The 14,883-nt window shown below is 37.8% G+C and overlaps 1 protein-coding gene across 1 annotated transcript in view; it reads left to right on the top strand.

Moving 5' to 3' along the window:
• Positions 1–14,883, top strand: part of CNGB1 (cyclic nucleotide gated channel subunit beta 1) — a 105,420-nt gene that overhangs the window by 71,542 nt on the left and 18,995 nt on the right. The window contains exons 20-25 of the mRNA XM_074285878.1: positions 1,516–1,674; positions 4,064–4,272; positions 4,923–4,973; positions 6,799–6,885; positions 8,524–8,588; positions 8,993–9,115. Of these exons, the coding sequence (XP_074141979.1) occupies positions 1,516–1,674; positions 4,064–4,272; positions 4,923–4,973; positions 6,799–6,885; positions 8,524–8,588; positions 8,993–9,115 (694 nt within the window). The remainder of the gene's footprint in view (positions 1–1,515; positions 1,675–4,063; positions 4,273–4,922; positions 4,974–6,798; positions 6,886–8,523; positions 8,589–8,992; positions 9,116–14,883) is intronic.

Genomic DNA, 14,883 nt, shown 5'->3' with positions numbered 1-14,883 from the left:
CTTCATTACCAAAGAGGACCAGTGACATCGTGGAGGTGATGTCTTGACTTGTGCATGATTGGATTTAAGAGAGGCTGAGCTGCACAAAGTTCATTCCCAGAGAGATGAAAAATAAAGCATTTTAATCTTAGTAGAATCATAGAATGTTATAACTTGAAGAGACCATTTAGTACCTTACTGCAGTCAGTCAATAATTATTTATTAAGTGCCTACTATGTGCCAGACACTGTGCTAAGTACTGAGTAAAAAAAAAAAAAGTTAAAATCAATGTTTATTAAGCAGCTACTATGCCAGCCACTATGCTAAGGGTGGGGATAAAAACAACAACAACAACAACAACAAAAATAACACGGGGACACAAGACAGACCTTGCCATTGATGATCTCAAAATCTAATGGGAAAGACAAACATAAAGAAACTGACAAGGGGGAGGGGATCTGAGGCAGGGGCACACATGAGACAGGGGCAGCCAAGTGGAAAATTGAATTGTCTTAAGGAAGACCCTCTCCTTAAGTGGAAAATCTGGAAAAATTCATACCCATGCTCTCCAAAGAGAGGGAAAAAGAGGCCCAAAGGGCAGGGCTTCTAAAGTGGGAATTTCAAAGTTGATTTGATATTGCAAGAAGATGAGTTTTTGGAAGCAATTATGAAGTCTCTTTCCTTGTACAGATGAGTAAACTGAGGTGTGGAGAAAATTTGACCTTGAGCCTTTCTTGACTCCAAAGGCCAGGTTTTTTTTTCTGTTACACCACATTGACTTTCTCACACTAGCTCATGTTTATATAAACGTATTTTTTCTCATGACACTCCAGATGGGCTAGGGAGGTGCAAAGAATTAATATCTTCATTTTTCAGATGGGGATATAACAGATTTGGAGAGATGAAAGATCTTTCTCAGGGTCCTAAGTTTCAGGTCCTCTGTCTCCTAATCCACAGCTCTTCCCACTCTTCAGGGCCCATCTCTCCAAAAGCCTCCAGGACCCTTCAGGGAAAAGCTAATATCTCTTTGAATGAGTGGTACCTAGTATTGTATCTTGATGCTCATTTGAGATGCCCAATTCTTCCTCATTGCCCCTTCCCCAGATGCTCTTGATTCTGAATGACTAGAGGAGAACATCCGAATTCTTAGTTGGCAAGAATTTCTGGACTGCTGCCCAAGCTCTCTGAGGAGAGAACACAATAATCTGTCCCAAGAGAAAGCTCCGCTCCTTGCTTGGGATGCTGGAAGTCCATAATGACCACTTTACTCAATTCTTGCAATATGCTTTCTTATAGTTGTGGCTGGTACAAGTTGAAGAACAATTTCTGAGCTAATTGATTTGTTTCCCTGAATTTACCCTGCCGTGCTACACACACTTTTTTCTCCTTTTCTCCTCAGTTCTTAAAAGGATAAAAGATCAGGGGTTTGAGGCAGAGGTGTATGTGTATTGCTAGAATTACGAGGCTGAACGAACTGGGATAAATGATGATTATAGTTGAGTTGGATGGAAGAGTTTTTCCCATCTTTTCCTACAGCCCCAGCCAAGAAAGCCCCGGAACCAGCGCCAGAAACCAAAGCAGCTGAGGTTGAAAAGGCTGGAGAGGAGGAACATTACTGTGAGATGTTGTGCTGCAAGTTCAAACGCCGCCCATTGAAGATGTACCGCTTTCCCCAAAGCATTGATCCCCTCACCAGTAAGTCAGGGATGGAAAGTTATCTGATGCAAAGAATGAGGAAAAGGGGGAAGAGAGGGGGGAAAGAATATGGAAGGGAGGATGTGCTGGGGATGATGGGAAGAGGGAGGAAGAGGTATTGGTTTGCACATGATCCATGGGTGAGTGTACCTGAACTATAAAGATGGGTTAAAGAAAATGCTTTTGATCAGGGATTCTTAATCTGGAATCCAGGAACTTTAAGTGTATTTCAACACAATTAGTTTTCTCTGTAATCATATGGATTTTATTGTATGCTTTATTCTGAGAAAAGATCCAAAAGCTTCACCAGATGGCCCCCAAAATGTTACATCTGATATGCATACTACAACTTCTGCTTTTCAAAGGAAAAGAGAAGCAATATGGCATAATGATTATGGCAATCTCAAAACCAGGAATATTTGTATTTGACTCACTCTGGGATCCTGAACAAATCTGCACTAGGAAATTCTCTAAGACACTACATTGTAGAAAAAAGTGCCAGCCTACATTAGTCAATGTACATTTAATAAGCATCTATTATTTGCCAGACATGGTGTTAAGGGCTGGACAAAAACTGCTCACTTTTTTTTTTGAAGGAATGGTCCAAATTCTGTTCTTCTATTGAAAAATCTATGTTTTTAAACTGATGTAATTAGACTAAAATTTGAAGGGTATAAGCTTATCTTCTTGGCTTTTCATAAAATCATATTTTCAATGTTTTGATTGATTTCTCATAAATGAGAGTTATTTAAATTGATTTTCCTTAGTTGATAAAAAGCTTCCTCTTAGCTGCCTGGAATAGTTGATTGACATTGCAGTTCTGATATTTGACTATTCAAATGTCTTTTGAGTGAAATTTGGGATTCTTCTCTGTTTATAATCTATGGATTATTTCTTGAAGTATGATATGCTTTTAAATTCATCTTTTTTTAGAATACTTAAATTATCATTGTAGATACTTCAATATTCTCTTTCCATTCTATTCTGCCAACTTTTCTTTCTTTTCTGTACGTATGAGAGATGCCAGATCTGTCCTGTGTTGGAGAAGGCTTCTCTACCATATGTTCTAAATTATCTACTCTCTTGTTTGCTGTTTTAATTTCTTTTTTGAGAACTCTCCTATCTACTTTAATGTTAATCTTATTTTTTCACTTTAATTCTTTCAGTCTTAATCTGAACCATCCTGGAATTTCTTGTTGATTTTCCATTATTTCTAGGAGTCCCACAGAATTTATTGCTAGACTTTCTCATTCTTATTGTCTTTCATTGTACAATATATATTTATTGTGATTGTTTTCTAAGTTTTCCTCCTTAATGAATCTCATTACTAATTTATCTTAGTAATCTCAGCTTATACTCTCTTTTTATCCCAGTTGTTTTTCCACCCATTTCTTCCCTTCTGATGATCATATTGTATCAGTCCCTTTAAACTCCTCCTCCTTTTTCCCCTCCTCCTTCTTGTTTTCTTCCTCCTCCACCTCCGTGTTTTCTTCCTCATCTTTGTTCTCTTTCTTCTTCTTCCTTTTCTTTTTCTTCTTCTTCCTTCTCTTCCTTTCCCTTTTTGTTCTCCTCCTTCTTCTGCTCCTTTTGCTCCATCTTCTTTTCTTACTCCTCCTCCTCTTTCTTTTTCCTTCTTTTTCTTTTCCTTTTCCTCCTCCTCCTTCTTCTCCTCTCCTTTTTTGTTCTCCTCTTCTTGTTCCTCCTCCTCCTCTTCCGTTTCCTCCTCCTCCTCCTTTTTTTTCCTTCCCCCCTCTTTCATAACCTGGGGAAATATAATTTCCTTCTTTCATTTTTCTTGTAATTATAATCACCTTATTTGCACAGTTCTTGGTGTCCTGAGATGGTAAGAGTGGCAGTTAGATTAAGATGGGTATTCTCACCCTGACCATTTCATCAGAAGTCTGTTTACTCCTCTTTGCACATCACCGTACTTCATCTTCTGTGGTTGCCTCCTTTTTAATCTATAAGAATAGAAAAGAACAAAAAGTCTTCTTGATGTTAGTCTCATCTTTCTTTTGCTTGGATTTACATCTACATGGTCTCTTACCCACTTCTCAGTAGGAACAGAGAACACACTATAATCTAAGGCAATAAATTTGGAATTAAAAGGGTCATTAGAAATCATCTAATTTAAACATCTCCATTTTACAAATGAGAAAACTGAGGCTTACTTAGAGAGGTTGAATGGGTTCCTCCAGGATTACAGCAAGTGTCCAACGTAAAATCAGAACCAAGAATTTCCTGACTCCAAGCCCAGTCCTTTGTCCAATGTACCACTTTGTGCCTAATGGCCACTATATCATTTTCCATACTGAATATGAAAAACAAATCTTCCTCACAAGCCCCTGAGCTTATGTGTAACTGACTGCTATCTCTCTCTTTCTCTTAGACCTGATGTATATTCTTTGGCTCTTCTTCGTGGTCTTGGCCTGGAACTGGAATTGCTGGCTCATTCCTGTCCGCTGGGCTTTTCCTTACCAGACCCCGGAAAACATCCACCTCTGGCTAATGATGGATTATCTGTGTGACTTCATCTACTTGTTAGATATCACTGTGTTTCAGATGCGCCTGCAGTTTGTCAAAGGAGGAGACATCATTGTAAGTTGCTGGGCAACCACGAGGTTCAGCCACCATAGTGAAATTTGTTCATTCTCCCTAGTGCTTGACAGTTGACAATTTACTCTCAACTGTGTTTGGCATAAAGAGCTGGAAGCCAGGGCATTGATCTCAGTTTCAGCCTTAATCTTGGGCTCCTCTCATCTCAATTTCTTCCTCTGTAAAAGGAGAAGGTTGGATTTTAGAGGCAGGTTGATGAAAGAATCTTAGATTTGTGTGATCTGGCCTCAAGAAGCTTACATAGTGTCCGGGAAAAACATGTATACATATAAGTAAATAGAAAATATTTTCAAAGTAAGTTGGCAAGTGAGTCAGGGAGAGAGGGATATTTAGTTGGAAGGACCAAGTATAGAACATGGTACTTGAATAGAGCCCAGTTGAGATTTAAATGAAGCTAGGGATTTTAAAAAGCAGAAATAAAGAGGGGCGTATATTCCAGGAAGGAGTGGGGTGGAGGAAGCCTGTACAAAGACCCTCTGAGAAACAAAAATCAGAAACAGTAGTTTCCCATAATCCTCTCCTCTGTATTTCCCAACAGATAGAGAGAAATAAACCCTAAGAGGGTCAGTCAACAAAAATTTATTAAGTGCCAACTATGGTGATGTGATGATCATTTGTCCATTCTCTTTTAGACAGACAAAAAGGAGATGCGGAACAATTACTTAAAGTCTCGTCGTTTTAAGGTATGTATATTATATATCAGCTTAAGATGCATGATTTTCTAGAGGGCATATCCATTTAAAGCTGATCTTGATGAGGCTTAAGTGGGTCACTCATTTATTTGTTCTACAAGCATGTATTCCCACTTGCTACATTAAATATCCTATACTAGACACTGAAGGAATATGAAGGAAAAAAGGGAAAGAAACAAGTATTTGTTGAGTAACTACTATGTAACAGACACTATTCTAAGTACTTTATCAATATCTTATTTGATCTTTACAACAATTCTACGAAGTGGGTGCTATTATGATTCCCCATATTAATGAAACACATTCTCTACTTTCTGATGAATTTCTAATTCTAATCAATAAGCTGCTAAAGTGAGTGCCTTGGAATAGTTCTTCTTTAAAAATAAGTTTTTTTTGATGTCTTCTATTTTTTATGTTATTATAGTTACCCTCCTAAAAAAGAGGAAGATTTCTAAATCTTCCTCTTTCCCTTCTCAAAGATCCTATACAGCATATTGTATTTTTAAAGACCAAAACAATAAGAAAAAGAAAAGAGATTTAAAAAAAAATTAACACAACTGATCAATACATTTTAAAAAGTCTGAAAATATGTGTAAGTGCTGTAGACTCCGCACATGAAGGAATTGGTTGGGAATGTTCTCTCTTCATTTAAGTCATGCATGTATTTTGAAAACTAAAAAGCTATTATAAAAACAAAACAAATACAATATAACAGTATAACAATGTCATTTTAAAAAATTTAACTTTTTTGGTATATAGTTGTTCTTTCCATTTACATTGTTATACTGTTATATTGTATTTGTTGTTTTCTTGGCTTTGCTTACTTCACCCTGTATCTGTTCTTTTAGAATTTTTCATGCTTTCCATATTCATTACTTAAGTCATTTATTTTTTTTAAATCATGTCAATATGTTTTATTTTTATAATAGCTTTTTAGTTTTCAAAATACATGCAAAGATAGTTTTCAACATTTACCCTTGCAAAAGCTTGTGTTCCATGTTTTTCTCCATCCCTCTTTACCTCCTCCCTCCCCTAGACATCAAGTAATCTAATATAGGTTAAATGTGTAATTCTTCTATACATATCTCCATATATTAGATCAAAAAGGAAAAAAATGAGAGGAAAAAAAAAACAAGCAGGTACGCAACAACAAAAAAGGTGAAATTACTACACTGTGATCCATATTCAGTCCCCATAGTCCTCTCTCTGGGTGCAGATGCCTCTCTCCATTACAAGCTTAGTATAATTGGTCTGGATCATTTCATTGTTCAAAAGAGCCAAGTCCTTCAGAATTTATTATGGCATAATCTTGTTGTTGCTGTGAATAATGTTCTCTTGGCTCTAGTCACTTCACTTAGCATCAGTTCATGTAAGTCTCTCCAGACCTTTCTGAAAACATCCTGCTCACTGTTTCTTACAGAACAATAATATTCCATAATATTCATATCCACAATTTATTCAGCCATTCTCCAACTGATGGGCATTCACTCAGTTTCCAGTTTCTAGCCACTACAAAAAGGGCTGCCACAAACATTTTTGGGCATGTGGGTCCTTTTCCCTTTTTTATGACTTCTTTGGGATATAGACCCCATGCAGACATATCATTTCTTACAGTACATTCATATTCATTACATTCATATACCACAATTTGTTTTGTCATTCTCCACTTGATGGACATATGCTTTGTTTCTATTTCTTTGCTCTGGCATATTTCTCATGTCATCCTTCCATGTATATCAGAGATCCTATGGTTCATGGTTGTCTTTATTTTGTGACTTTTTTTTTCCTATTTTTGGTTTAAAAATTTGCATTTTAGATGGATATGATTTGTCTCCTGCCCCTTGACTTGCTCTATTTGAAAGTTGGTGTGAATTCCCTCTTACGGTTGCCGCGTTGCTTAAAGGTAAGTCCCATGGCATAGATTAGTTGGCATGGGGACTTCTGTCAACATTTGGATAATATCATCTCCCATGGGAAAGTTCGGTCTTTCTGTTCTGATTTTATTGAACGACCAATGAAAGGGGAAGAGAATTTATGTTAGAAGTTATCCCTTCATGACAGGATGTAAAATGAACATTTACCAGTTTAAAGTGTTCAATGTAGATAGTCAACTTTATGCTCTCAGTTCCACTGTGGATTTTTTAGCTGTCTCTTTTGATCAGTGGAAGGAGACATCTGAATGGCTAAGTGAATAGAGCTGGGCCTGGAGTCAGGAAGACCTGAATTCAAATTCAGTTTTAGATACTTATTAGCTATGTGACCTTGAACAAGCCATTTAACATCCATTTGCTTTAATCCACTGGAGAAAGAAATGGCAAAGCACTCCAGAATGTTTGCCAAGGAAATCCTATGGGCTGTATCGATATATGGTCTACTGAGTTGGAAATAATTGAATAACAGTTTTGACCAGTAAAAGGATACTGTTTAGATATCCACTTCTCAAAGACATCTCGGAGAACATTTTAATGATAAGAGCCCATGTCTAAATTTAATTTAATTTGATCCAACCAAAATTTGTTGAGATCCTATTACATTCCAGGCATTGTGCTAGGTTCTAGGAATACAAAGACAAAAATAAAACAGTTTCTGCTCTCAAGGAGATTACGTTTTTACTGAGGGAAGCCACATGTCCACAGATAAGTAAATACCAAAAGTATTATTTATCTCCTCTGTGGTTATCCCAAACCCCATTCACATTGTCAGGCTGCCTTCTATGTGCCTAATGATTTCTCTCTTCCAAAAGAGAAGGGTTCTGGTGGTAATTGTTAAGAGTTTGAGCATTTCTATTACTGTCACTCATGAGCTCCCATCTGGTGTACTGCCTATTGTTTATTAGCCAGCAAGAGTTAATTAGCTTTTACTAAGAAATATTTACTAAAGGGTAAAACAAGGAGAATTAGTACAAAATCAAATTCCCTAAGAGTCATAAACAAACTCTTTCCCAGGAAACAGTGATCTCAAGCTTAGTAGAGAGATAAGGGATAAATCACCGTCCTGATTGAATAGAAGCCCTTTTTCTCCTTCGGTGGAATTTGAACTCAAGTCTCCTGACTTCAGAGCTGGTGGTCTATCTACTATACCACCCAGCTGTCCAACTGACTACCTTTTTGCTCAGATTCCTCCTTTAATATCCATAGATCCAGAAATATATCTAATTTTTTCAGTCAGACCTGATACATTTATTCATGGATCATCTGATTTTAGAGAGAGTTATTCATACCAAGTTTATTTATTTACATCTTTAATTTAATGATTAATTTGGTAATGGAATCAAAAAGGCATTCTCTCACTTGAAAAGATATGAGCTAGAGCTCATCTTGATAATTACATTAATTAGGATTAAGGATTCTTCTTCCACAGACAAAATAAATATAAAGTAGATATGGGAAGGGGACATCAGTCTCTTGGGGGAATCAGGCCTTTTGCCTTTGAAAGTGGTACTTGAGCTGAGTCTCATTGAAAGAAACTAATAGTAAAAAACCAAGTTCCTCATTGAAGTTTATTCTGTGTATTCATTGCCTTCTCTTCTTCTCATTTATAGTACATGGCTTTCTTTGAGTTTAATAACCGGCTGGAAGCTATCCTCAGCAAGGCTTATGTTTACAGGTGAGATACAGTGGCCAGACACTGCTGGTGATAGCAATACACAAGGGAGGAATTTTGTCAAGGAAATGGGTTGAAGGCCTTTCCTATCCAAATAATTCCTCTTTGCAAACACATCTGCAAGTCTAAATCCCTCCGAGGAAGGGAGCCTCTCATTTCTTTGGCCCTGCTAGGTTATTTTTCTGAGAAGATGTTTGACACACAGTACACAGAACTGAGAATTTCCAATTGTTTTATTGTTACGACGCGTATTCTTTTCCCAGAGGGAACAGACTCAGAGAAATTGCCACATACCTTCATTTTAGACGCAATATGTGATTTATCTTGTTGTTGACTGTCTTACCATGGGAAGAAGGTTCATCCTTCTCCCCTTTCCTGGTCCTGTAAAATTATTCTTTCTTTTACAGAGTCATAAGAACCACAGCCTATCTGCTCTATAGTTTACATGTGAATTCATGTCTGTATTATTGGGCATCAGCCTACCAAGGAATTGGCTCTACTCATTGGGTTTATGATGGAGTGGGAAACAGGTAAGTCACTATTTTCTTCTTGATACTGGCCTAGGTCAAAGTCTTGTTTCTTCATAGTGTGTATGTATGTGTATATATATATATATATATATATATCCTATAAAAGGCACACAGGATTTGAAGTCAGATAGCTGAGTCTGAATCCCCGCTCTAATACTTTCTACCTATTGATGGCCTGAAGGACTCAAGGGAATCTCCCAAATAGTGAGGTCCCAGACCAATATTGTGAGGTATCTCAAAAGAATTTTCAGTCTTAGAGATCCATCTCTAAGTCAAAGGGCCAAGCTTATTATAACTGTAACACCAATTAAAGTGGGATAAAATTCCAAATAACAAAGATAGGAAGGAAAGATATTTTTATAGAAAAAAATATATCACTGATGTGTAATTTTATGGCTTAGAGTTGGAGCTGAAAAGTGGTCAGGTTGTTACTTTGTTCACAGGTACACAGAAAACATGGGGTTTTGTGGAGAGTATCCTTGGGAGGGTTGTTTTTAAGTCTGAAACACTAGTAAGTCAAGGGGAGGGACCCAATTTTGTATTGCACCTATATTAACTTTAGGCACCTCATTATTGTTATTGCTGGCCAGCAGGCTATTATCTGACAGCCAACAATCTTTTGGACTCAGCATCCTGGGTGTACAAGGTAAACTAAGGCAGGATAGCTTAAGGGAAGAAATATAACATTTGTAAGTCAAGGTAGCCTAGGATCTGTACCACATCATGTTTTCCAGTCAAGGTAGCCTGGGGGTCATTACTATATCATTCCCAATGGCTGCACTACCTCACTGAGTCACTGAGACAACTTTCTCAACTGTAAAATGGAGTTAAGAATATTTGTACCCAGTGTTTAAGCTGAGTCAGGAGGACCTGAGTTCAAATCCAGCCTCAACCACTTACTAATTATGTGACTCTGGGCAAATCACTTAGCCTCTTATCTTCCTCAGTGTGAGATGGGGATAATCATTGCACCTTTTCCCCAGGATTGTTGTGATGACCAAATGAGACAACAATTGTACATACCAGACACTTAATGAATGCTTATTTCTTCTTTGAAGTTATCATGGAAAAAGTGAACAGAGATGTGAATAATCATTATAATTAAAAATTGCCTATGTATCTGCCTTTGTTTTGTTCCTAAAGTTTGAGTTAGATGGAACGTCTGTGGGCTTCTAGTTCAACCTCCTCCCAGCTTTATGAAGCTCTTTGCCAGAGGTACCTCAAGTAGCAAATTATAGGCCCAGTACGTGAAGCGGGTCCTTTGACTTGCGGTCCAGAATGAAAGACCCCCACCAATAACAATAACAATCACCCATTATGCCAATTCACCAGTTTTTTGAGCTCTAGTGGCTCTTTCAGCCATGGAAATGGTTAAAAATGTTTTTTTTAAATGGCCTTAATTAGGATCCCAGGGACCCTCCTGGCTCTGTGATTCTGTGCTTGGGCTGAAGGAAGAGAATGGTGTTAAATTAATCACTTGTTGATGACTAGAAAAGAAAACCTACCAGAATGGAACCCCAGACCAGCCCATCTTCACACTTAGGTAATCTTTGTGCTCCTTAGCAAGGTGGGAAGGCACAAGAAGGCTAGTGTTAACTGTCAATATTTTTCTTACTAATGTGTTGACATTTCCTTGTAAGTAACATCAAAATTGAGAGGGATCCCATTTTTTTGTGCTGAAATGCAGTTCTAACAAGATCATTAGAACAAGTATTCCTTCAAAATAATAAATGCAAAAATTTTAATTATCCAAATTAATCAAGGGTGGTTATGAAAGAAACGAATGATTTATTTTTTTAAATCAACTTACAAACTGGGTATTGGTAAATCCTTTATATAGAAATTCTGGTGTCTTTTGTAGCCATTAACTATCATGATATTCTATCTGTAGTCAGTGTACGTTTGGAATCCCTGTCATCTCTTATTGAATGTGGTATTATATTCTCTCCTGGAGCTTATACCTTTCCTGGTTCTCAAGTGGATTCCTTCCCCAACTTTTGCCTTAGTTTAGCCTAAAACACAGGATCCTTGGGTCATAGAGTTTGAAAGGAACTCAGATGTCTAATCTAGCCCTCTCGTTTTACAGATGGGGAAACAGAGGCACAGAGAGGCTAAATCCAAGGTCACATGGGTGGGATTTGAAATCCCTTTCTCTGACTCTAAATCCAATCCTTCTCTTGTTTATTCTTCTTAATTCCTTCTATGTGACTTTCCATTTTGAGTCTCCATTCCTGATATTGCTGGGTTCCACAGGCTTTTCCCAAATAGTCATACCAAGTCATCATTCTTGTAGTCTCCAGTGAGCGAGGAGGGGGAAGGTTGTATACACACAAGTTCCAAGAAGCCAAGTGTCCAGAGAAGGGTTCCTGAGCCACCAGCTTCTGATGGGCCCTGACCCAGCCAGTTGGGAGGTGGGGGAGGCTATGAAATGGGTTCTCTTTTTTTCCTATAGTATGTGTCCCTTCTCCATAGCTCTGGCTCCATTTTGCTCCTAAAACTCAGCTCTCTTGACCCCTTCAGTATGAGGGCTGTAGGATGCTGATCTTTCCTTTAAAATTTCACAGATTTAGAGAAAATGGAATGGAAAGTGAGCAAAGTGGGGAGTAACAGATATTCTTCATTACCTTCTGCCATGGCCCTTGGACCCTTGCGGAGCTGTTTTTGGAAAGTGGGGGAAGGAGACATCCCTCGTTGATTTATATCATTGAATGACATTATAATTCTGAAAAATCCTTGATGGGGAAATGCTTTGTATATTCTCGTTTTCCTCAATGGCATATTGGGAAAAGAGAGGTGTGGATAGGAAGGAGGCAGGATCTGAATTTAAATCAGTGTTTTAGTAACTGCTAGCAAATCACAGAATTTCTTTAAGCCTCAGTGTCCCCATCTGTACAATGGGGCTAGTACTTGCACTGCTACCTTAGGCAAGAGTGTTTAAAGCAGCATCTAGGCAGCTAAGTGTAGAGAGTACTGGCCCTGGAATCAGGAGTTCCTGAGTTCAATCCTGCTTTAGACACTTATTAGCCCTGGACTAAATGTGGTTGACAAAAAAAAAAAAAAAAAAAAATTAGAGGGATGGATCATGGATCTTTGTGGTCCATTGTCATCTATAAGCCACTCATTCTTGCTCAAGGTCCCACATGAGGGGTCCCAAGAGTCTGTTGGGCTTGATGATAATTAATGGTGTCCCTAAGTGGAATGGGCTGCCTTCAGGGAGTATGGGGGGGTGGTTCCTCATCCTTCTCAGAAGTCTTTGATGAGCCCCAGGCTGTGTCCTGGCCAGATATGTGCAACTCCCTCCTCTCTGAGCCTTTTTCCCAAGATATTCATCTGACTTTAATTTGGATCTTGACCTAAAATTGGCACCAATGCCCAATGGTTTGATGATGTCTCTTTTGTATTTCCCCCCTTTGTTTTTCTTTCCATAAAACTGGAAAATGTGGCTGACTTTTTAGTTTGGGAGCTGAGGCCTCAATCCAAAGCAAAAATTTCCAGCTTTGTCTTACATCAGAAAAACCACATTTGCAGTGGTGATTCAGTGGATAAAGCTGCCCATCCAGGAATCAGGAAAACCTCAAATCTGAACTCGGACACTAGCTATGTGGTCCTGGCCAAGTCACCTCATCCTACATGCCTCAGTTTCCTCCAGAAAAGGAAATGACAATCCACTCCAGTATCTTGGCCCAAAAAAATGTCCAAACATAGTAGAGAGGTGACTAAAAAATCAGTGATCAACCACAGAATCTCCTGTCACATTCTGAATTTGCAATCCATCAACAGGCATTTATTATGTGTCTACTGTGTGCCAGACATTGTGCTAGGCACTACAGATGTAGAGAAAGACAACAAAATAGAACTGTCCTCAAGGGAGATGACATGTAAACAGCAATGGCCAAATAAGACATACAGTGTAAAAGGAAGGGTCATTTAGGGATCAGGCAGGGGGAGTGGGAAAGGCTGGGAAAGCCTTCTTGCAGAAGGTGGGATGTGAGGTGAGCATTAGAGATGCTCCAAGGCCCAAATGAGGAGGGGGTCCAAGAGGGGCTGAGGACTTCTAGTTCAGGCTGAACCAGCTCCCTCAGGTGGTTAGTGATTATTCTACCAGCTAGAGAAACGAATTCTTGGTTTCTTATCATTACAAGTCCATTGATTTCAATCAAACAAACTTTTCAGTAGCACCTAATGTGGTCCAGGATCCATGTTAAGGGCTGGGCATTTACTATAAAATACAACACGATTGCTTATTTGGGAGAGTGTAATAGAATCGGAGTTCTTAACCTGGATAGGATGGCTCCATTAATAAACTACAAGGGGCTAGAACTTGGATGGGAGAAAAAAATTACATTCCTATTTTCATTAACCTGGAATTAAAATTTGTGATTTCCCTCAATTATTTAAAAATATTATTGTGAGAGGGATCCATAGACTTCACCGGACTGTGAAAGTGATGAAAATATACTAGGTTAAGGAGCCCTGATCTGGAATTCAGAGAGATGCATAGTATACTGGAAAGATCATTCCTGGGTTTGGGTTCAAATCCTTGTTTTGTCACTTCCTGTGTGAATTTGGAAAAGTCATTTCATTGATGGGGGGGGGGAATCTCATCAACAAAAGTGGAGTTAGATAATGCTCAGCACTTGGTACACAGTAGGTACTTAGTAAACGTTTTTTGACTGATTAACTCAGATGACTTCTTGACTTTAAATCTAGATTCTGCATAATCAGGAATGTGATGGTATCATTGGGAGTAAGCTTTCCTGTTTTCGAGAAACACCCCAGACATGTATTAGCTACTTGACGACAAGTCACCTAATGGCCATTGTCTTGCTGAAAAGAAAGAAAAGAAAAGAGAAACACAGCTTAGGAAAGGAGCAAGGATATATAAAAATAAACAAAGATAAAGGCCCTTCTGGTCCTTTGTTTTTTTATCAACAACTAAAGGGGAAGTTAAAAACAAACAAAAAAAAAAGGAGTATTTCCTGAAATGGTTGCACAGAATTTAGAAGGCTTGTTTCCAGGCAGGTTGAAGAAGGTATTCTATAATGGGTTCTTAGTAAGTGGAGAGAAAGGGGAGCTTGGAATCAGGAAGACCTGACTTTGATTTTTTTGTTTTTTTGTTTTTGTTTTTTTTATTTTTTGTAGTTTGCTGATTTTTAAAAACATATTTATTTATTTAAAACTTAAATGTAAAAAAAGAGAAAACAAAATAGAAAAAGAAAGACAGAAAAAAAATCCCCCCCAAAAAAATTTGTCATGTGCTCAGCAGAACATCAGGGAAGATTCAAAATATGTATCAATAAATTTTCATTTCAAAAAAGCATATATAATAATAGAAGACATTGTATTTAGAATTGTTCATCTTTTCTTTGTTTCCTTTTAGGTTATTCTTGTGTTCTCTGCTGTACCCTTTTTATTTTATTGTTTTTCCGCCCTTTCGTCCCTTCTACTTCCCCCAAACAGGCTATAGTTAAGCACAGGGATATTTATGTATACATATAGAAGACCTGACTTTAGATCCAGCTTTGGACACACACTAGCTGGGTGATCTTAGGCAAACCACTTAATTTCTGTTTGCCTCAGTTTCCTCAACTATAAAATGGGGATAATAATAGCACCTATCTCTCAGGGTTACTTATAAAATACTTTGCAAACTTTACTAATTATTATTATTAATCTAGAATTCATGAACTATTAAAATTTTATATCTATTTCAAATATAATTAGTTTTTTTAATCTTGTGTATTTAATTTTATGCATTTGAGATTATG

The sequence above is a fragment of the Sminthopsis crassicaudata genome, chromosome 2, assembly GCF_048593235.1.
Source record: "Sminthopsis crassicaudata isolate SCR6 chromosome 2, ASM4859323v1, whole genome shotgun sequence".
NCBI lineage: Eukaryota > Metazoa > Chordata > Mammalia > Dasyuromorphia > Dasyuridae > Sminthopsis > Sminthopsis crassicaudata.
This window is presented reverse-complemented; position numbering and strand designations above follow the sequence as displayed.